General features: G+C 31.2%; 1 protein-coding gene and 1 pseudogene across 3 annotated transcripts; one reads left to right on the top strand and one right to left on the bottom strand.

Moving 5' to 3' along the window:
* Positions 1-1,674: 1,674 nt before the first annotated feature.
* On the bottom strand, positions 1,675-24,500 carry LOC149510892 (2-alkenal reductase (NADP(+)-dependent)-like). Of its 3 annotated transcripts, none has more exons than XM_089756423.1 (4): positions 24,201-24,487; positions 23,932-24,109; positions 23,275-23,441; positions 1,675-1,704 (listed from the first exon to the last, which is right to left on the bottom strand). In XM_089756423.1, exons 1-4 carry the CDS (start codon positions 24,441-24,443, stop codon positions 1,690-1,692), a joined length of 603 nt encoding a protein of 200 aa, XP_089612549.1. In that variant the 5' UTR covers positions 24,444-24,487; the 3' UTR covers positions 1,675-1,689. The 3 variants fall into 3 exon arrangements, with proteins under 3 accessions (XP_089612549.1, XP_089612550.1, XP_089612548.1); XM_089756424.1 differs by lacking the exon at positions 1,675-1,704 and adding an exon at positions 9,899-10,867 and having other exon boundaries at positions 24,201-24,482; XM_089756422.1 differs by lacking the exon at positions 1,675-1,704 and having other exon boundaries at positions 23,117-23,441; positions 24,201-24,500.
* Positions 9,188-11,205, top strand: LOC149510893 (shikimate O-hydroxycinnamoyltransferase-like; annotated as a pseudogene).
* Positions 24,501-25,090: the final 590 nt, after the last annotated feature.

A 25,090-nucleotide genomic window follows, 5' to 3' on the forward strand; every position in this document is an offset into this window, starting at 1 on the left:
ATAAAGCTCACATTCTTAACATCTCGAACATTTAAAAAATATAATAATAAAAAAATTCATAACATCCATAAAAAATTCATAACATCTATAAAAGTTCTAAAAAATACATTATTTACTTTATCAACAATCAGAATACACAACCAAAATTACAAAGCAAAATACATAATAGTTTTCATTTTCATAAAGTCATTGCATCTTAATAAGCATAAAACACTATATAGTTCAATACCATTTTTCTTACAATGTTCAATATTTCAATTACCACCCCATCTATTTCATCAACAATCATAATGAACAACCATAATTACAAAGCAAAATAAGCAATATTTTCACCTTTTACAAATGTGATCTCATTGTAATATACTATAAAGATAGTTCATCAACAATCACAATACACAACCAAAATCACAATTCAAGTTATGTAATGGTTTTTACTTTTCACAAAGTTTTTTAATCTTAAAACACATTACGTATTACCTATTTCAATAAAGCAATACGTCAATTTGAAAGTATTCACAAAGTCATTGGAAAGTCACATACACCGACAACTTTGGACTTATTGTCAACAAAATCACCATGTTCTCCTGAACGTATATGAGTGCAATTGAAGACTTTTATAAAATGAGTTATCATTGCAACTCAAGTGACTACATTCATTTAAATACATTGAATGAAATATGTAACAATGTAATTTATATAAATTTGACAATTGATGGAAATAATAACTCATGAAAAAACATCATAACATTCTCTTTTTATGAATAGGAAATGCAACTGAAGTGTTAGTGTGCTTCATAATGCTTTTTTTTGTGTACGATTATTTTGTTTGGCTTTGGCAGATGTGTTTTGCCATTTTGAAGTGCTCCATGCATTCTTAATAAGAGCATCCCAAATCGAAACTATGATCCACTTTTGCTCGATCCTTTTGCAATGTATGATGTTATCAATTCCATGCTCTTTCATTGTCAATTCCCTCTCATTAGAAAAAAGTCTTTTAATCAATTCTTGGAAATACTGTTTCATGCCTTTTGAATTATAGCATTATTTGACTCAACCTATTGACTTTTTTTTAACATAAGTAATAGTGAAATACAATAAGTGGTTGACAAGAATTTAATTTTTTTCATTTAAATTAAATAAAAATATATAAAAATATATATATGCAACATCATGGACTTCATTGCTACAAGAACTTTAACATATGTCGGCCAATGACCTATAAAATTCACTTGAATTATTCCAAAAATTATTGAGCTAATCGTTGATGGCTCAAAATAACTATCAACATTCATTTTTAGTAAGATTAGTTAAATTGTACAGATTCTGTAAAAAATAAATAACAATAAGAAAAAATTAATTGTAAAAACTATCTCAAACCTTTCTCCTTGTGGAGTAATCCACAATCGTTGTTTGGATCTAATGAAGTTGATAATATTTGTTTGCTCTCCTAGTTATTTGCGTTATTGTCATACCTTCTTCTTTTTCTCTACGTGGTGGCTCGTTAATGAATGATGGATTTACGTCATGCTTCGTCGATGGATCATCTATCATCAGTGTGAAAGATGACTCGTATGGTGGATCATACTCTATCGGTGCTAAGGGAGACCCGTATTTGGGATCATGCTGTACTAGTACTACTGATGACCCGATATGTGAATCATCTTTTATTGATCTTGTTGTAGAACCACCTCATTGAATAGAGCTCTTTATACAACGTCCCATCATATTTGTTATATAGAACATAAACATTTTGTAAGAATTTAAAAAGCATAAAAAATAACAAACATATATAATGGTACTTTATTATTAGAGTATTAGATGAAATAAGCAAAATATATACAAATAAACATATCAAAACATTATAATGAAAATAAGCCAAATCAACTATTATATTTAATGTTACATTTAGCTTTAGAACTTAAACTTAATATATCAATTGCTGCTAAAGTAAGCAAACTCATGTGTTTCATCATTATCATTATTATTATTATCATCATTTTCATCACTATCATTATCATTATCATCATCATCATCTTCATCTTCTTTTTCTTTTTATTTTTTATCATCGTCATCATTTTTTTCTTCTTTTGCTCGATTCACTTGTTCATAATCTATCTCTTTATAATTTTTAGCAACAAGAATTATAGGATTATTAAATTTTTCTGAGATAGTAACATTATGTGGAATAGAAACTTCAATTTCTTAGTGTATGTCTTCATTTAAATGAATTATTTGTTCTTAATCTCCATCTTTATTACTTACCCAATGCTTATGGCCTTTGTTTTAAAGATTGTCTACCAATCATTTCGATCTTTTCTTCTAAAAGGATAGCTAATATAAGAAACTTGATGTACTTATGAAGCTAAGACAAGTGGTTCATTGCTAGCAAGTATGGAATTGTGTTTAATTTCAACAATATCATGATGAGGATCTACCTTTACCCTTTTCTCCATGTCAAATGAACGACATTTAAAAAATACAACTTTATTTCCTACTTCAAAATACTCTAACCCAATGATATCTTCCAAGATACCATAAAAATCATACTCATAATCATTGTAACAACTTTCTTTCACGCATACCCCATAATTCATTGTCTTTCAACTTTGACCATAGTTAACTATATGAAACTTAAAATCATTCACAAAGTGACTTTTGAAACACGTAACCATACGTTTGGGATCATAAGCTATCTTAAGTAGATGGTGATCAATTTCACCATTTTGCTCTTCAACCTATCCAATTGTAAAACTTTCAAATTGATAATTATTTTTAATTACATGAAACTATTATTTCTATTCATATATGCTATTATACTCTAAACTCACAAATTATCTTAACCATTGTGAAAATGTTGCACCATGTGCTTTTTCCAATTCTACATCACTTATATTTATAAATTCTATTCTCATCAAGTTATCAAATATCTTATCATTATAAATTAGGAATTAGAAATATTTAAAAAACTAAGTAGAAATAATACATTATCATGTTGACATAATACTTACTCAATGTAAGAATTTATCTTTTCACAATTCAATAAAACATATAAGTGTGCCTTGGTATATTCATTCACTGATAGCTGTCGAGACTTATCTTTTAAACCTAATGCTCGACCAATATGAGTAAAAACCAAAAAATATCATTTAGATTCCATGACTCCCCAATCATCATTACATGAAACTCAATTCAATCTTGTTGAAAATTTTGGATCAACATATAATTAGTAAAAATTGGATATCTCCTTAATAGCAAATGCCTCATATATAGATGCTTCAACAAATGCTCGATTGGTGCATTTTTTCTTGAGATGATGAAACAACCTTGTCATTATGATATCATAGCATAACATAAATGTTATTGATCAAAAATTAAATTAATAAATGTTAATGTCTAACAATTAAAATATATTACCTCTCTAATAGATATATCCATCGATAATGAACAGGTCCACCAAATTTTTTTCTTGTTAAGCAAGTAAATCGGCAAATACTCCATAGAATCAAAGAAACCTAGAGGAAAAATCTTTTCTAATTTACATATTTTTTATTTAATATTTTTTCAACACTTTCATATGATCTAAATGTAGTTAGTAGAATACAAATCTCTGAAAAAATTAGATAGCTCAGTAATTACATCCCAAATAGAGTTAGAAACCAAATCATGAAAAGTAATTGGAGTAATGATTGCATAAAAACATGACCATCATGACTTTTCATCCCATAAAACTTGCAATCAATCCTGTTTATACACTGAGCTATGTTAGATGCAAAACCATTAGAAAGTCTTATTTGTTTAACCCATGTACAAATATCTCTTATTTGCTTTTTGCTTAAAATGTAAGAAGCTTTAGGTATGAAAACTTTCTCATTTTTTTCAACTAATTCTAACTTGAGTCACTTGCAGCACACCTTAAGATCTAATCTAACATTTATGTTGTTTTTGGCTTTACCTTTAACATCCATTATTAAGTTAAAGACATTATCAAAAACATTACGCTCAATATGCACCATATCAAGATTGTACCAAATAAGATTGGTATGTTAATAGGATAACTCTCGAAATATATTTTTCTTCACCTAATTATGACTTTCACCAAAACTGACTAACTTTAATCTCTACATTTATTTGCCAAATGTGATATCAGGAAAGCTAGCCAACTAAATCAAAATTTTTTCACATGATAATGGAACAATAAGGGAGTCATGCTTAACCCTTTTTTGAAATCTGTCTTTTTGCTTTTAAAAAGAATGATTAATAAGTAAAATTTGACTATGATAATTGAAAAAGCAAGGCTTCTTACCATGAGCCAATCGAAAAGACTTTTTTGTCTTATGCAATAAGGATACGATAAGATTTCATGAGTGCTCCATCCATACAACATACCATATGTAGGAAAAATATTAATTGTCTATAAAAAAGCTACCTTCAAATGAAAATTTTATTTTTTATAAACATCGTAAGTCACAACACCATTTAACCATAATATTTTAACTCATCTATTAAAGATTTCAATAAAACGTTAATATTTTTATCTGGATTACTCATTCCTAGAATGATCTTATTTAGCAAGATGTATTCTCACTTCATACACAACCATAATGACAAATTGTATACCATTATGATTACTAGCCAATAAGAGTATGGTTTTGCATTTAAGCCAAATGGACAAAAATAATTAGCACATAATCCTAGTCTAACATTTCAAACTTTAACTGTAAATGATTTATGGCCACGATTGAAATGTTCCTAAGCTTCACCATCTTCAAGATGTCGAAGCACACCATCATGATTTTGGATATTGACATGCCATGTCATATATTCAGTAGTTTTACTTGACATATAAAGTCTTTGTAGTCTTGGTATCAGTGGCATCTAATATAAGATTTTATAAAGAATATATTTTTCTTTTCAACACCAGACTTATTCCTTAAATATCGAAGATGATCACATATCGAATAATATATCAAATTTGTTGCTTTCTTATAAAATAACATGTAATTATTTTTGTATACATGAATTTTCTTATAATTAAGTGTAAGTTTTGTCATCTTTTTTTTTATTTTATAGATTTTTTGGTAATTTATCATCCACCAACAACATATCATTCGCTATGCTCATCATATGATCAAAACATGACTCATTTATGTGAAAATTTTGATTTACAATTTAGAAGTTACGACATAGTAAATATGATTGTATGCTTCGTACAGCTTGACCACAATGATTCATCGCATCATTTAACAAAGAATAGAAGCTTGTTGTATTTGTACTTATATCTTTCCTTTTAACTTTTGTATCACTAACATAATAAGCATCCACCTCAAAATCAAGATAGACAACATCCATAGCCATTCTAGCATACAAATTTTCTAATCTTACTTCACTAATCGATTTAAAAGTATTCATGCTTATTGATAGTTATCCTATTTTTAACTCTTCATGTGAGACCCAACTTGTAACAAAGAGTAAACCCTTTATAATAAATGTGCCATACACAACTTCTACATTTAAAAATCATCTGTTCTCACATTGGATACAAGCACGCTTAACCCTTTCATTAGTTATAAAGGATGGTTGAGAATAAGTATATCCAATAAATTTTTTTACATCATCACAAAGTTTTAACTAATGTATCCATTTACATCTAAACGAGAACACATCTAAGAGTAATTTTTCTCCATTTTTTCAACCTTAATTGCATTATCATAAAGGTCCAAAAAAATTACTTAGTATATCAAATTGCAAATTAAGCAATTAAAGACCTAAAAAGCAATTATTAAATTTTAACATACATATGCACACACATATGTTTTGGAGGTGTATACATGAACAAAAGCTAAAAAGTCACATATGTTGAATTGATAGTTTTTTTATAAGCAACAATAATAAATTATTTCAACACAAATTCTCCAACGCATGTAGATATGTAATAATATCTTGTTTATAGTTAGAGTTTGAGATTTTACTTTTCAACATAAGTACACAAATTCATCTTTAGTTTATATTTCATCCATGGTCCAACAAAAACTTCATCTTCAAATTATATTTCATCTTAATATGAACTTTAGATTATATTAGAGTATTATTTGGGCTTAACTCTATTGCTCTAGTGGTATGGTAAGAACTCTTGTAAAATACTATTAATAAATTAGTAAGAACAATAAATTTTTTATCACTTTTTTACAAATCATATGTGATAAATGCATGTTACCATGTATATTTCAAAAAATAGCTATGAAAGTTTTTTCCTACAATGGTTTAAAATTAAGCTAAGCTTCTTTTGCCAATAATTTTTAAACTTTATTTGAAAGATAAAAAAAAAATGAAATCTCTTTCTTAATATTGGAAAAATAGCATGTAATTTTGTTCTCAGTTGAATGCCTTAACTATACCTCGTCTATAGTAAAATCAATAAGCCAAGTAATGAAATTATACGTTGGTAAAAGAGATGAGTTCCAAACCTACTAAATGGCCATTCGTTAAGGGTAGTCACAGGCGATCACAGGCTTAAAGGCTTAAGGTCACAAGCTCATGGGCTTAAAGATTGACAGAGGCAAAGAGAGGATGGCATGGGCACGGGTTGACGATGAAGAGCAAAGAGAAAAAAGGAAAGATGAGAGATGAAGAGAAGGGATGAGAGAGGCTTAAGGTCACAAACTTAAGGGTCGATGGTGGCAAGGAGAGGGTGGCACGAGTCAGTGGTGAGGAAATAAGAAAGAAAAGGAAAGAGAAATGAAAATTAGGGTTTTTAATCAAGGAAAAAATGAAAACAGAATAAAGATTTTTAGATTTAATTGACTTTTATTGACAAATTACCGACAAAAAATTCATTGGTAATTCTAAAAATTTTTAACTTTTAACGATGGTTTACTGACAGATTCTGTCGCTATTTTTGACTTTTAGTGATGGATTACCAATGGATTTCGATGCTAGCTAAAAAATTTTCCTCCTAATTTAATTCCAAAAAAGAATCAATGTTTTAAACTAAAAATATTTTACTGATGAAAAAATCTATCGATAAAACTTTTAGCAACAAATTACTGATGAATTTTTTCCATCAGTAAAAAATGCACTAAACAGTTATTTTTATCATGACAACTTCACCTATGAAATACTGATAAATTTTTTCCATTGATAAATTCCATCGGCAAGCCATCGATAAAAAATTTCTAAATTTTTTTTAATTTCCATTGGTAAGCCGTAAGAAACCATCAGTAATTACCAATGGAAAATTTTCATTGATAAAAATCGATTGGTATTAAAGAGATTTATGGTAGTGTACCCCGAAAAAGCCTTTGTCAAATTGGTTTTTTTACCTTATTCTTGAATTTCAATAGCATTTTTGATTTCATTTGCCTTAACTTTTATTGCATTAGCCTACACTATGGCTTTAAAGGTAGAATACGTTCTACGATATCCATATCGAGTCTTGGCATATCCTAATAAAATCACACAAGCACGTCTACAAATCTTCCGACTTTCACCTTTTATCGGATAAAAGCGAAATGCAGACCTTGACTTGTTTTTTAGTTTTTTCATTTCTTAAATTGACCATGTTTATGGCCTCTTAATGGAGTTCTATCAATTTGTTTTTTGTTCTACCAATATTAACAAATCAAAAGGTAAAACGTAGTCTTCTAAATCCTTATTATTATCAAGCTCGTCAATGTGAATAGAGTTTTCCAAATCAAACCCATAATTATTTTCATTATCATCCATAATGTTCATTATTTAGAAACTTAAAAATAGGTAAGATTCCAAAGATATAGGTGGATATATTAGTAGAAACAAAAAATATATATGCTAAGGAAAGACAAAGAAAAAGAAAACGGACAAAATGTGAAGTGAGAATTGCATTATATTTGTTATTTTATTAATGATAACAAAAGATACATCCATTCAAATTTTTTGCATGTCCTTAGGCAGAGGCAATTAGGAATTTTATTTTATTACATTAGTAAGATTCAAGTATAACGAATTACATGCATAATTTAATATATGCTCATATTGTCATATAAACATTTTATGTATTAATAATGAATGTGAAATAGAAAAATCCCAATTTCAAAAAAATATATAGAATAATATTTCTAAAAATGATTTTGACAACACTATCTAAATATTAGAGAGAATTCAAATTATATTTTTAGTAAGAAATATCATTTTTATTTTTTACCAAAATTAATTATTAAAATTTCTTAAGTGAAGGATTGATTTTTTTAAATTTTGTCTAGATATTAGAGAATTAAAAAAATTTTAAGCACAAAAAAATAATAACAAACAAAGAAATAAAATTTTTTATCACTAAATGATTTTTTTAAAATAAATGATTAAAAATAAAAAAAGATAAAATTAAAAATTTATAAGATAAAATTAAATTGGAAATATGCTTATTATCATAAAAGATGTAAAGTTGTAAAGGGTGGCTTTGAAAAACTTTTTAATTAGTCATAAAAATTAATAATCTTAAATAATAATAATTCTTGAGACTCTGTTTATATATTAGAGGATTTTTTAGTAATTATTTTTATAAAATATATTATATCAAATATTAAGGGTTATTATGAAAATTTCAAATGAATAACTATTTTTTTAATTTTTTTAAATATTAAAAATTTTAAAAAATATTAAATTAATTATTTATACTTTATTCCTAATCAAAATATTTTAGAAGAATAGATTACATAATCGAACAGATTTAATCCACACAGCCCTTTAACAAAGCACGAAACCACGTCAGCAAGAGAAAAATCAAAACTTCATACTGAAAAATTCATTCCTCCATCCCAACTAAGATTCCCAATCGAAATTTCCATCAAAGCAAGATAATAACCCAAATATAAAAAGGACAACCAAGAAGTTTACAAAAATAAATCCCAACCTTAAAATAATTACCAAAATTTAAAAATTTCTTTATTGCCTCATTTTCGTTACTCGAATAATTAAAATTAAATTTAATAATTTTAAATGTGATATAAAAATATAAAAATAATATAATTTAAAATATTAATAAAATTATATATAAATTTAATAAAAATAAAAATATATATTATCACTTTATTTGATTATTTGACTGTCAAATATAAATTATAACATAATAATTTTATATTTTATATATATATATATGAAATATAAAATAAATAAATATTAAATATTGAAATTATCAAATTTAATTAATACACTCCGCATAGTCTGCCAGGCTGTGCAATTAAAACGCTCTGTATAACCCACTGGCCATTATAAAAAAAAAAACATTTTGTCGTGTACTGACACATTTATTGTGGTCAATGAATTGTAATAAGCGTAATATTATATAAAGAGCCATACGCCATACCTCTGGAGCCCACTCCGACCTTCATCGTTAAAACATTACACTCCACCATTACCGCTATAAATCTCCCTTAACCATTTTTCAAGACGAAAGGAAAAGAACCTCGCCATCCTTGAGCAATTTGAACACTTCTATCCTTTCCTTATTGTACCAACACTTGTTTCTAATCTGATAAGGTATGGATACGAATTCCATATGTTTATTTACCCGTTCCGTTTCATCTCCTTTAATTTTTTCTTCTTTTTCCTTTTCTCAAATATTTTTTAAGTGAAAATTTATGCATGTCATTAACTCATTGAATGTTAGGCACTGAAATTCAGGATGGAGATTACTGTGAAGGAATCTACAATTGTTCGTCCTGCTCAAGAAACTCCGAAAGGAAGTCTATGTAACTCCAATTTAGACCTGTTGATGACAAGATACCATGTCCCTACTGTACACTACTACAAGCCAAATGTTAGTTCCGATTTCTTTGAACCTGGAAACCTTAAAGAGACTTAAGCAAGATTCTTGTGCCATTTTACCCCGTAGCTGGAAGGTTGGGATTTGATGAAAATGGAAGACTTGAAACAATATGCAATGCAGAAGGAGTTTTATTCATAGAGGCTGAAACAACCTCAGTTATGGATCAATTTATTGGTGATTTTACTGATGACTCTGAAATTTTCCGACTGGTTCCCAAGGTCGACTATTCTGGAGGAATATCTTCCTATCCGCTTCTTGTTTTGCAGGTATATATATTAAACATTCTTCAATCAAAAAGCCATGAGCTAAGGACAAACTCAGCAAGTTTCATGCATCCATTTTGGTTTTTTCAACATTAATAAGATGTTGACTTCTTGTATGCACATTTTAATAGGTAACTACTTTCAAATGCGGTGGGATTAGTCTAGGCGTAGGGTTTCAGCATACTTTAGGAGATGGCACATCCGCTCTTCATTTCATCAATAGTTGGGCTGACACAGCTCGAGGCTTGTCTCCTAGCATTGCCCTATTCATGGATCGAACCCTTCTTCATGCTCGTGTCCCACCAACTTCTACATTTCACCATGTTGAATATGACCCACCTCCCAAAATAATGACTACAGGCCACTCCATTTCAACATCAGAATCTCAGTCAAATGATCTTAAGCCATCAATTGTTTCCATCTTTAAGCTCACAGTGATCAACTGAATATCCTGAAAGCTAAGACAAATATGGAAATTCTGACTCTACAAAATCTAGTACTTACAGCATCTTAACTTCTCATTGATGGCGTTGCATAAGCAAAGCAAGGGGCCTCTCAGATGATCAAGATGGAAATTCTGACTCTACAAAATATAGTACTTACAGCATCTTAACTTCTCATTGATGGCGTTGCATAAGCAAAGCAAGGGGCCTCTCAAATGATCAAGCTACTAAGCTACACGTTCCAATTGATGGACGATCCAGATTAACTCCTCCTCTCCCTCAAGGCTACTTTGGCAACGTAATCTTTCAAGCTACAACAATTGCTCGAGCTGGTGATCTCCAATCTGAACCTTTTACCAACACTGTTAAGAGAATCCATGAACTGTTAAAGCAGGTTAATGATGAATATTTGAGCTCAGCTACTGATTACATAGAAAAGGTGCCTAATCTAAACACTTTGGTTCGAGGATCGCATACTTTTCGACGCCCAAACCTAACTGTTATTTGTTGGATGTGGTTGCCTATATATGATGCAGATTTCGGATGGGGTCGCCCCATATATATGGGGCCAGCAAATGTTGTTCAAGAAGAAAAAGTTTATGTACTACCAAGTCCAACTAGTGATGGGAGCTTGTCACTGGTTACTCGATTAGAGACCTCTCAACTGAAACTCTTTGAGTAACTTCTTTATGAATTTTAGTGGGAGTGTACTGCTATTTTTTCTATCTCTATTCTATGATTATTAAAAAAATTGTCATGGATGTAATAATTGCTAAATAATAATTTAATTTGCCGATAGCTAGTAAAATGTTGCTTTTAATTTTGACAACTTTAGATAATAATTTAATTTGTTGACAATAGTACTTATTAGTAGTTTAGAATATGATGCATCTTAAATTGGATAGAAAGATTTAATTATTAATTTTATTTATATTTTAAATAATTATATTTAAATAAAAATAATTATCATATGATAAATGATCATAACTATTTGAATATAAATAAATTATTGTTCATAAAAGTTATGATTATACAAAATATTATAACAATTTGAATAAAAATTTATATTTGTTCATTCATTATAAATAGATCTTTCATATAATCATTTTCATTATTTTTGCTTGCATAATTTAAGATTTTGTTGTGTCTTAAAGGTATAATTACTTTTAAAAAAGTATTTTTCATGTCTCTAAGTCAAAATTTTTTTTTATTATTTCTGTTATCTTATTTATTTTTCTAACAATTTGAAGGTAATTATGAAGAAATTTTTATATTTCATATTTATGGAGATGCAAGAGAAAAAAAATTTAGAAATGTATTGGTGAAATTTGAATTCTTGAAATAATTATGAACAAAGAGAAAAAATTCTCTACCGTGATGTCAAATAAGTATTTCTTTAATTTCTATTCAAAATTAGCATGTCATTAATTTATTGTTTGATTGTGTTGCATGAATCCAATTTCATGATTACTTTTCATAGTACTTGGGTTTTTGGAGTTTATTAATTGTGAATTCCAAAAGATTCACTGGAATGAATTTTTCAAAATTGTGGCTAAAATGAAATAAATAGGGTGAATATATTGGTATGATTTATTTGTGAAATTTTATGTTACTATTTCAAACTAACAGTTAGGCCAACAAATTGGGTTAAATGTGATATTCAAGTTCAAATGGAAAAGGCACATCATTAATAACATTAAAGGCTATTTCTAATTATCGATAATTTGAAGACAACCCACCAATATCTTATTAGCCATGTTTATGAATTTGAAAAGTTTTATTTTCGAATGCAAAGAAGAAAATAACATGGTTTGCAATTAAAATAATTTAAATAAAGTTTGTTTTAATGTAAACAGAGATTATAAGTAATTGTAAGGATATATGGGATTATTGTGCATAAATTAATTAAAAAAGGAAAACGTACAAATCTCCATGGGTTGTGAATTTCATGGTAAAGATGTGTACAAATCATGCACTTTTAATGTGTGGATTTGATAATGATGTTCGCTTGTAATAGCCTTAATCCTTGGAATTAATCATCAAATGAATAGTACTTTTGATAAGTTTAAAAATTATTTATTTATAAATAATACACAAATAGTTTTTCTCAATAGTTTTTGCATAAAAGTTAAATTTGTTTAATTTTATTTGATAATAATTATGGCTTTTATGTATGTTCTACATCTCATGATTTTAGTTGAGATATAATGAAAGTATAAATTATATTTATTTTAAAAGCCATTAGTGATTTAAAGATTTTGTGTATATAAAAAAATTTAAATAGCAAGATGAATATTATTTGACCCATTTAGGTGATGGACATGGTTTTGCTTATGGTAATAATACTAATAAAAACAAATCTAATACCAAAAAAATAATAACATTACAATATAAAAAAATTACAACAATTCCAATACAATATCATTAATTAATAAATTTCATTTTAAATAAAAATCCCCAAATAAAAGAAATTTCTTCAATATAAAAAATCTCTTAATTTCCCATCGTGCCCCGCATCTTCAATGTTCACCATCACTCAATTTCTCTAAAACCTCCCTCAATCCTCTCCCTACTAACATAAGTTTTTTTTCTTTTTTTTACATCAGCAACAATATGGCTAGTCTTGCATTCGTCCCTATTTCTCAAATTCCCTATTCTCACCCAATCCCAATCACCCTCGTTGCATCTTCAATCTTTAGTCTTCACTTTTTCTAAAATTTATAATCTTACTCGCAAATAATGATGACAGTTTAACCTATAACCTTTGAATTTTGATTCAACTTGACCCTATAAGATTGGTTTTTTTTATTTAAATTCGAGGTCAAGTTGGGTTGAATCGATTTTATTTTCTAAAAGGCATGACTTTGCGTCAAAGGCTAGTTTAAGGAAAATCCAACCCGACCTAATATATTTACCACATCGCATCCTTAGTCTTCACTATTTCCAAAATATATGATCTCATTCTCAAGTAAGAACAACAATTTAACCCATAATCGTTTGGTTGTGTGATCCAACCCTATGTCAATTTATTTTTTTGAAAATTTGAGATCGAGTTAGACCAGGTCGATTTTATTCTTTAAAAGGAGCAGAGTCGAGTCAAATACGAGTTTAAAGAAAAATTGACCAAACTTAATATATTTACCAAAATACCTTTCATATATATATATAATAATATTCAAGATTAAAGACTTTTAATCTTTTCTGTATTCTTTTTTCTTCCCCATGTACGCCTCTCTCATATATATAAAATATTACTCAAGGTTAAGAGTTTTTTCATTATTCTCTTTCTTCTCCACTTTAGCTTCTCACCTTCTCTCTGTCTTGAAAATCAAATTCCTTTTCTTTTTCTTTATAAGTTACAAACTTATCAAATTTTGAATGCCATTCTTAGACAACACAATGAAATTGCATGGCGCATTCATGGTGGTGATTTGTTGTTTTTTTGTAGGCATGGGTAATGTGAAGAGATTTAAGGTTTTCAACAATCTTAAGCTGGTTATCATGATGCATGTTTCACGGCCCACACGATTACACTTGAGGCTCAAGCACTATAAAATGATTCAATCAGCAAGGTTCGAGCCCAGGGCGTGCAACAAACACATAGGTTGCCTATAGCAATTGGCCAGACAAGGTAATTGTTTCTAGAAGGGCTCTAGACGAACCAGGCCTAGTGCGGGCAAACCAAACTTAGGTGCTAGTGCATCAAGGTGCTAGAGGGACTAGAGACTTTTAAAGCTAGGATAGTTCCCCCCATAATTTGAACTCTTGATGTATATCTCATGTAATCTTTTTGTAATCTTAAACTCTATAATAGCCATTAGATTGAGTCAATACTGGCCATTGATTCATTGGAGCTTCAATAATTAATAGAGGACCTCCCCACCTTCATTGGATCTATAGAAACACTTGAGTTAATACAAGTTATAGCATTTCAAAACATCTCTTGCTTTTTTAGCCTTTCTAGCTTTAGGTTGCCTTTTACTATTATTTTGAATGCTCACTCTTAAAAAGTATTTTTAAGCTTACTTAAGCATACAAAGGGGAAGTTCAGGCAAGGCCGTAATAGAGCATTGGCATAAGTCTCAGTCACATGATAGTTGATATCAGAGCAAGTTTTGCTTCAAGTTTGTGTTTAGGTCGCACTCAAGGTGTTCAAAATAATCACATCTTAAAGTAATGTTGGTAGCCGACAACCAAAGGTCCAATAGCTAGCCCTTGGAAAGAGAAATAAGGTCCAATGTCTACCTTGAATGGTTGTTTAGCCAAAGTGGAGGTGATAGTGTTAGACCTTAAGGAAAGGTTTGAAGACACTAAAAAGGAGATCAAGGAAGCATTTCATGGTGCCCTCAATGACACCATCGATATGTTTACCTAAAAGAATGAACCTTTAGAGGCCGTTATGGAGGCTATGTGTAAGGAGATGGAAGAGCTTAAAAGGGAGCTCATGACATGCAAGGCAACCATTGGGAATGGTGTGCTAGTTATAGCAACCAAAGCTTAAGAAGAGATTCCTAAGCCTAAAGAGTACAAGGAAGCCAAGTCTACAAAAGATGTAGACAACTTTATGAAGGGAATGAAGTAATACTTTCAAGCCATAAGCTTTGATGAGGATGCCACTAAGGTATCAATGTATTTGTTTGACATTGCACTGTTATGGTGAAGACACAAGTGTGATGATGCAAGCCGCAAAGGTGCTATTGTCTGAACTTAAGAAGAGTTTAAAATAAAGTTTAAAAACCAGTTCTACCTTAAATATGCTAATGATGAGGCAAGGATGAATATGCATAAGTTCATTAAAAAAAGTAAGGTATGGGAGTATGTTTGAAAGTTCTTAGAGTTAATGCTTTAGATTTCAAACCTTAAAGATGAGGAATGTCTCTTTTGTTTCAAGGATGGTCTTAAACCATGGACTAAGAATGAGTTACAGTAAAGGGGTGTCAAGAATCTGGCTAAAGCCATGACAGTTGTTGAATTTTTGGTGGAGATCTAGCCACAAAAAAGTCTGAGTCATTCAAGCCAAAAGATAATGGCAAAGACTAATAGTTAAATAAGGGAGACTAAGATTGACAGTCCAAGGATTAAGATCGAGGTCGATAGACCAAGAATGATCAAGGTAAGCCACCACTTAAGAAATAAAGGCCAAACAAGTGGAACAATAAAAATCAAGAGCCAATTGCATGTTACTTTTATGAAGGTCCACACTTGTCGAAAACTACCCCAAGAAGACTAAGCTATTTGCCATCAATAAAGAAGAATGTGATGGGTCAGAATAGGAGACCATGAAGCTTGGCTCAATTGTGTTGAATTTAGTTTAAGAAAAGGGTGCCAAAAGCAAAAAAGAGTAATGTTTGTTGACATGATGGTTACAGGCAAGAAAATGAATGCTTTTGTGGACATAAGAGCATTTCACTTATTCATATCTTGAGATGTAGCCTAGAAACTAAACCTAAAGTTTAGAAAAAGGGCTAGCATGATCAAAACTATCAATTTCAAGGAGGTTCTAATAATTAGTGTAGCACATGGTGTAGAGTTACATCTTGGTGAGTGGAAAGGCAAAAAATTTGTCGAGGTAATTCCTTTAGATGATTATGAACTTGTTGATGGTTTAAAATTCCTTGACCTTATTAGTACACTTGTGGTGTCTTTTGCCAATTGCATTTTCATACTAAATCACTTATATCTATACATTATGTCAGTGAGAAGTGAATCGAGGTCAATAACCAAGATGTTATTTGTCATTCAATTAGTCAAAGGAGTAAGTATGAATGAAGACACTTTTCTTTTAACCTTAAAAAGGGAAAAGTCTAAGTAGAATAGTGTTAACACCCTTTTGGAAATGTTAAAGGCGCTGGTGTCATTCAAAAACATGATGCCCACAGAATTGCCCAAGAGGCTGCCCTAAAAAAAAAAATGGATCATATAATTGAGTTGGTGCCAAATGTTATCCCACAAACCAAAACCCTATATCGAACGTTACCCATAGAATTGAAGGAGTTACAAAGATAGCTCAAGGAGCTTATTGATGTTGGCTACATCAAACCATCAAAAGTTTTATTTGGTGCCCCAATGTTGCTCCAACAGAAGCATGATGAGTCCTTACAACTATGCATAGATTATAGGGCATTGAATAAGCTGACAGTGAAGAATAAATACCCATTCCCACTCATTGCAAATTTGTTTGACCAACTTGAAGATGCTTGGTAGTTCACCAAGTTAAACTTATGGTCACTGTACTACCCAGTTAAAATTGTGAGGGGGATAAGCCCAAGATAGCTTGCATTATTTGCTATGGATCTTATGAGTTCTTTATAATGCCTTTTGACTTGACCAATGCATCAGTAACATTTTGCACCTTAATGAACAAGGTGTTACAACTATTTTTAGATCATTTTGTTATAATTTGTCTTGACAATATTATGATTTACAGCCATTCATTAGAGGAGCATATTGAGCACCTTAGGCAAGTATTTCAGGTTTTATGGGAAAATGAGCTATTCATGAAGAAGGAGAAATGTTCATTTGCTTAAAAAGAGGTGCCATTTTTAGGCCACATTATTGAAAATGGCAAGATTTGGATAGATAGAAACAAAGTTCAGACCATATTGGATTGAAAGTTGCTAATTAAGGTCATAGAGTTGAGATCATTCATTGGGTTGGTGAACAACTACAAGCACTTCATCAAATACCATTCTACCATCACCACACTATTAATAAACATGCTCAAGAAGAGAAGAGTGTGGGATTGGAGTCAAGAGTGCTAGTAAGCCTTTAATTGACTAGAGCGTGTAGTGATTAATGAGCTTGTACTAGTTTTGTTGGATCATATTAAGCCATATAAGGTGCATAGAGAAGCATCAAACTTTGCCATTGAAAGGATGCTGATGTAGGAGAACTATCTGGTTACCTTTGAGAGTAAAAAGCTTAATAAGATCGAGCATAGATATACAATCCAAGAAAAAAAATGACAGGGGTGGTGCACTATTTGTCCACATGAAGACATTACCTGCTGGGATCTAGATTTGTGGTTAGAACTGATAATATTGCAACAAGTTACTTTTAGACTTAAAAGATGTTGTTCCCTAAATAGGCTAGATGGTAGGATTTCTTTATAGAGTTTGGTTTTAGCATGGAGTATAAGCCTAAGAGGGTTAACTTAATGGTTGATGCATTTAGTAGAAAGCTTATGCTTTTTACCATAAGCCAACTTGAAGGTTCTTAAGTGCTGCGTATTAGGAAAGGATTGGTCTATGATCCTATACCTAAGATATTCATAAAGTATATGTAACAAGGTAAAACCAAAGATTTTTGGTTGCAAGATGACTTACTTTACACTAAAGGGAACATGTTTGTATTGATGTATAGGAAACTCCATAAGAAAGTTATGCATGAATGCCATGACTCAAGCTGGGCTGGTCACCCTAGAGTGTATCACACCTTAGCACTGGTGTAGGATTGATATTACTAGCCTTACATGTAGGATGACATCAAGGCTTATGTCAAATCTTATCTTGTCTGTCGATAGGATAAGGTGGAGTAAAAGTTACTAGCTAGTCTATTGTAGCCATTACCTATACTAAAATGCCCATGGAAGAGCGTTTCGTTGAATTTTATAATTGGACTACCCAAGTTAGATGAGTTTAGGAGTATTATGGTAGTGGTGGACAAATTTTCCAAGTGTGGGACATTCATTCCAATAACCAAGGAGTGTCCAACTGAAGAGGTAGCCCGTTTATTCCTGAAGAATATGGTGAAGTATTAGGGCATACCATAGACCATCATTAGTAATCAGGACGGGTGCTTTATAGTATGATTTTGGACAAAGTTGTTCAAGCTATTGGGGTCAGACTTAAATTTTTCCACCAGCATGCATCCACAAACTAATAAGCAAACTAAGAGAGTTAATGGGTTATTAAAGATCTACCTCAAATGCTAAATTAGTGCAGTATAACAAGATTGGTCCAAGTTGCTAGATGTTGCCTAATTTTTTTACAACTTGTAACAGAGTGAGGCAACAAACTAGAGTCCATTTGAGTTAGTGATAGGCTAATAGCCACAATCCAAAAGCTGTTACAGTGGGCGCCACTGATCCTAATCTAGCAACATATAAGTTTGGCAAAACTTGGTAAGATTAAGTAGAATCTATCTACTCAAAGCAGCTAAGAAGTGCAATAAATAGGTAGGTCACAAACGAAAAGATGTGCAATACCAGGTTGGGGACTTGTTGATGGTAAAGCTACACTTAATCTTGTGCCACAAGGTGTGCATAAGGGCCTTGTCCGGAGATATAAGGGACCTTTTAAAATTCTGAAGAGAGTAGGTAAAGTAGATTATAAGCTAAAAATTCCATTGAAGCTTAAAGTACACCTAATTTTCCATGTTAGCATTTTAAAGCCATTTCATAAAGATTAAGAGGGTCCAACACAGGTAGAGTTAAAGCGTGCATCCATAAGGATAAATGCTTCATATGATAAAGAGGTCCAGTGCAGCTTATCTAACAGGGTTTTGAGGCGATAAAATTAGAAGCTAAGGCATAAGTATTTGGTGCAATGGAAGGGACTTCCCAATAATGAAGCAAGTTAAGAACTAGCTGAAGATCTTTGGTAGGTTGGACCAAATCAACCAATTTCACTTAGAGCACTTAATGAGGGCATCGTAAAATCAGGTGAGGGAGAGTGTCATGACCCGTACAAGTGCACTTGAGGCTCAGGCATCATCAATAGATTCAATCACGAAGGTTTGGGTCCAAGGCACACAACAAACATAAGCCACCGCAGCAACTCCCCGACCAAGTTAAATGCTTTTAGAAAGGGCCTAGACGGACCAAGCCTAAGTACGGGCTCACCAGGCTTTAGTAGACCTAATAAGTTAAACTTTCTAGAAGGATCTAGAGACTCCCAAGGCTAAGATAATTCCCTGCATAATTTAAACTCTTAATGTATCTCTTATGCAATCTCTTTGTAGTCTTGGACTTTATAATAAACATTGGATTGAGTCAATCCTAGCTATTGATTCGTGGGGACTTCAACTATAAATAAAAGGACTCCCCACCCTCATAACCATTGGATTGAGTCAATCCTGGCCATTGATTCATGACGGCTTCAACTATAAATAAAGGGCTTTCTGCACCCTCATTGGATATACAAAAACACTTGAGGTTAATACAAGTTACAACATTTTCAAGCATCTCTTGCTTTATTAGCCTTTCTTAGTTTAGAGTGCCTTTTAGTGTTCGTTTGAGTGCTCACTCTTTGAAAGTGTTTTTAAGCTTACTGAGGTATACAAGGAAGGTGTCCAACCTAAAGCAACATGAAACGTTAGCATAAGTCCCCAACTTGTGGCACATGAACGTAATTGGCCACATGTTAACCATCCCATGAAATACCCTTTCTCCAGTTCTACATCCTTTCTTCAAACTCAAATCTCACTTTCACCTCCTTTTTTCAAAGATTAATAGATTTTTTTTCTCATTCCCAATCCCAAACTCATCCATCTTTTTCCACGAGTGGATGATAAAACTCATCAATTTTATCAACTTCATTTCAGATGCAAATGGATTCCTTATATTGATTGGTTTTGCAGTACTAAGATTGTTTTCAAGTGAGTAAAGTTTAGATTTTTATATTATTTTATATTGGTTGGTTTATTTTTTCATTCTCTTCTTTAAGTTGTTGGATTTGATTATTGTTACAAAAATTGAAGGAGTTTCCATTTTAGTTTGTGCATTATTTTTTGTTTTATGAGTAATTATGTTAGAGAATTCAAATTGAGACAGATCAAAATGATTGAATATCTGTAAGTATACAAAATTGTATAAGTGATGGAGTGATGAGTAGAGTTTGTTTCCACAAAAACTTTAATAAAGAAAACTAAGTACCAAAATTGAATACTTTTAATTATATTCAAAAAATTGAAAAGTTATGCAATTACTAACCTACTATGCAAACCAAATTAAACTACCAAACACTATAAATTAAACCAAAATTAAGTGAGCAAACAACAAATTGAACTTAAACAACAATAAACCAATTTAAATGGCAAATAAAATCTGGAAATTAAAATGAAAATAGCAAGAAAAAGAATATGCAAAACAAAAAAAAAAAAAAAAATCGATGCAGAAAAGTAAAGACAACCTTTAAACTGAATGCAGAAAATCTATTCTAGTGTAGAAAACAAAAGGTTGAACTTATATGCAGTAATGAAAACAGGAAAATTAAATTGTAACTTTGCATTAACTAATCTCTAATCTTGTACTTAAAATCTGAAAGCTTTAAAGGTGGAAAATCAAGTGAAACTGAAACTAGCGAGAACTTATGAACTTAAAAATCACAAACTGCATTAACCAAAAATAAAACTAGCTAAACTTGAAGCAAACCAAAACTTTAAACAAGAATCTAAGAAATTGAAATCATCAATTACATGAACCAAAATCTTAAATTTTGCAAGAAACTAAATAAAAAATTTTGAGGAATTGCAGGAACAAACAATAGCTTGAACTAGAATTGAAACAAAACTGAATTTAAATTGCATGAAATATAAACTGAAAATTAAAAACTGTTGTAAAAGAAACTTAAAGAAGCTTGAAAACTTAAAGAACTAGAACAAGAAAATTAAAGAAAACTAAAGATAGGTTGATCTGTCATCCCAATCATGCTTTTCTAGATCTAATTTAAGCTACTTATAGATAAAAAAGCTTAGTGGTTCGGTTTAATTGAATTCTTGAGAAGGCTGAGTTTTTCTTAGAGTTTCGGTTCTAGGAGGGAATTGGACTCTTCTATCTCTTATCACACCACCTTCTCATGGAATTTACAACCTTAATTGCAACTTGGATTTAAAAGACAACCCTATGCAGTGACGTGATTAAGGCCCATGCAATCTTGGATTTCTTCAACACCAACTCCACATAGAACTAGAACTCCAAGTTCAAATGTACTTCTCTCTTCCAGCCACTTCTTTTCACGCTAATTCCAAATAGAACTGGGAGATCAATTTCAATTTGACCTCTATCATGTAAGAGTAAAATCAGCCATGCAGTCCCTAAAAGAGATTAGGATTTCAATTTCTGTTATAGGCTTTCTCTTTCCATGTCAGTATCCTAGTCAACTTCTTTTTCCAATTAAAATCCAGCTGCTGCCATATCAATTAAAAAATTATCCTTTGCATGCACACCTACAAAGGACTAGTATCCAAATTTTGGAATTAAAATTCTGCCTCTGCCTGAACCGAAAATTGCCTCATTAAATTGCTATGGCTGCATGCTTGTAAATGCAACATATTCTTGAACAGAATTCATCCTTATTCAGCCTAGAATTTTTCCTGCCATTTTTCTTCCCAAGTTCAGCTCCGAAGTAGCTCAAAACTGCCTGTAAAAGCTTTAAACTGCTTCTAAAAAAAATTATGGCTGCAACTGTATCTTGCATCAATTAAGCTCTCAGTCAATCTTCCATATTTGCTTAAAAAATCAACCAAAATTGCCGAAAATTTAACTTTTTCGTCTTTTCTTGAAAATTTTCCACACATAAACAAACTAAGAAAATTATGGAGGAAATTGTGTTTTTTTTTTCTGCCAAGAACAAAGAATACAGTTAAACACTAAAAATAATTTTATTTTTTAGAGTTATCACGAAATCAGACAATCGCCTTTCTTTACGGATTGAAATTCATTTTTATAACCAAAATCTTTTATCAGAAGCTGGTCAAGGATCCAGTAAAAAGATAAGACGGTCGGTCGAAAGTGTGGCAAGCAAAAATTTTTCTCGATTCGTTGCCATCAGTACTCTCAAGTTTCACCCTCTCGGTTACATCCTATGGACCTCTATCTCTCATCGACTCACGGTAATTCCTTCACTTTTCTGCCTGTCATCACTCTCGTCTCTCATAGAGTCACACTTACTCTCTGCCTTTTGTCTTCTATTCACCTTACACCCAGCCCCAAGCACCCAGGCCAAGAGCCAACGGGCAACAACCTGGCTCTGGCCCCTATACCTTAACATCACTACAACACAGCAGCATAAGAAGCAGCAAATTCCAATCCCATTCAACAAAAAATCACAACAAATTTGCAAAATTTTCAAAAAAAGGTTATTAAAGTTTGGGATTACTTACTTACTTACCTTCAATTCTTAATTGAATGACTAAATTAATTGAGCTTTATGGGCCAAACTAATAAATTGAAGTCTCTGTTAGTCTGGGTTTTTTTTTTTTTTTTCCTTTTTGTGTTTAAAATTTAAACTGAGTAATATTTTTGTTTTGAATTTGGACGAAAAATGGAGTAACGATAATAACGGCTCCTTATTGTTACTATTTATCGTTGCGTCACATTTCATAATCACGATGTATCAATGCTGTCGTGATTCAAATTCTTTTTCGTTTTTCATCAATAACGGTGAAAAAGTGATGTTACTGATGAAATAGCAACCATTATTTCACCGTTATTTGAATCTTGAGACTTGAAAGTTGAAGGCAATGAAGTATTGTTTTAATGGGAAATATTACGGTTCCAACTTCCAAATCCTCTCACGAAGGATGGATCTGCTAGGACCTAATTGATTATGATTATAATTTTTACAAATGAATTTAATTTTATAAAAAAATTACTGCAAGTTACAAATGAATTTATGTCAAGACTTAATTGATTATGATTATAATTTTATAAAAATCAACTCTAATATGCTAATAGGTTGACAAAATAAGATCTCCATGTCCAATGGAAGCTAAAATTTGTAGTCCAATTCATGCTAGGTATATAAGAGCTGATGATAAGAGGTTTCACCTTTTCTCTGCTTCCGGCACTACCAACAACATAGCAACCCATCATCTTTGCAAATTGCCCAACAAGCTGTCCCACAGCACCAGATGCAGCTGACACAAAAACATACTCGCCTTTCTTTGGAGAACAAACCTCATAGAACCCCGCATAAGCAGTCATACCAGGCATGCCTTGTTAAGAAGAAAATAATACAAATAACTAGAAATAAGGCAAAATTTTCCTTGGGCGAAATTGTGGATTAACGATTAGCAATTACTAATATATATTTAAAATATTATCATATTAATATAAATTATTTTTTAATATTCTAATAATAAATTTATTTTAAATGAAACTTAATGAACTAGCCGAGCTTGAGTTCATATCTAGCTTTAGCAATGTCAACTCAGACCAGTTTATAGAGAGAACAGCAGGTACCAAGGCTCCATAACTCTTTTTTTTTTTTTTTTTTCATTCTGATAAGATCACATTGGTTCAATTTAGATAAATTTATTTTCCGAGATGTAATAGTAATACATAAATTTTGATATTCAAATATTGCTTAATTAAAATTTTAATTTTTTCTCACTTCGAATGTTTTAAATGCACTAATTTTTTCTCTTTTTAGTTCCAAATAAATTTAAATTTGATAAAAAGAACAATTTCATTTTTGTTACATACCAAGAATTCCAGTATAGTAGGAAAGTGGTACATCAGTATGCTGAATTTTAAAGAGTCCTTCAGAAGCTGTCAGCAGAGAGTACTCTTCCCATCCAGTTGCGCCCCAAACCAAATCTCCTTCCTTGAAATCTGGATGACCAGAGTCCAAAACTTTAGCCACTCCAAACCCAGTTATTGGCTGCAAATGTTCCAGAAAAAGTCACTAACCCAAGAAAATATATAATATGTTGCCGGTGTAGAAACAACTGTTAGAGGAAAGAAAGTTTTACAGAGCCCGGGGTATAGGAATTGAATAACTCAGAGCCTTCGCTTCTCATTAAAAGCCGCATATAAGGATCGCATGATAAATAGAGATTCTTCACAAGAATTGCTTTCGAATCAGCTGGTACCTTCAGTTTTATTTTGCCAGTGGTGATAGCCATGTCTGATTCCTTTGGAAACCCAGTAATTGAGTCCTTCCATATCACCTGCTTGTTGCTTACAGTTTCTTCCTTTTCATTACCTTCTGCCATTTTGTTGCTTAATGTTTCTTTCTGTGCGGAGACACTAAGCTGAGAGCCCCCTTTATACAAATTCATTTTTTCCAGAAATATCAGCTACTTTAGTTCTGTGGCTCAGTTTGATTGCGTATAGATGGTATTTCAACAGAAGTTTCAGGAAAGTGTATTATGGGGCTAAAAATTTGAAAGCAATTTGTGTCTGAAAAGTAGTCAAGGTATTTCCTTTTTATTTAGCACCACAAGAATTAAGCACTAAAAATGCATGTCAACCTAACAATTTTTTTCGTTCAATGTTACAAACTACATATAATTTCTGGATGTTTATTTAATTTTATGAATTATGAATTTACATTTTCATCAAAAATATGAATCTGTATGAAATGTTTTATTGTCTTAATTAACCAAAGAATGTACATAGCACGAGGGGTAAGAACATGAAAGTATAAGAAAAGGAGATCGGTAATGAAAAAGGTGGAAAGTTGTTCTGGTGTTTATATTTCAATGATCAAGTTAGTGTTCGATTAAGGAGTAAGAAGGAGAGAAAGGCCAAATATAAGAAAGGAAGATAGTGTTTCAGTTAGTTTAGGAGTGCTTGAAAAGGGATACATATACATGTGCAATTGGAAACCATAGGCTTAGGTGGTCTGAGTTCAGGGTAC

Source organism: Durio zibethinus, chromosome 27 (genome assembly GCF_047325235.1).
Source record: "Durio zibethinus cultivar Kanyao isolate XHJ-2024 chromosome 27, ASM4732523v1, whole genome shotgun sequence".
NCBI lineage: Eukaryota > Viridiplantae > Streptophyta > Magnoliopsida > Malvales > Malvaceae > Durio > Durio zibethinus.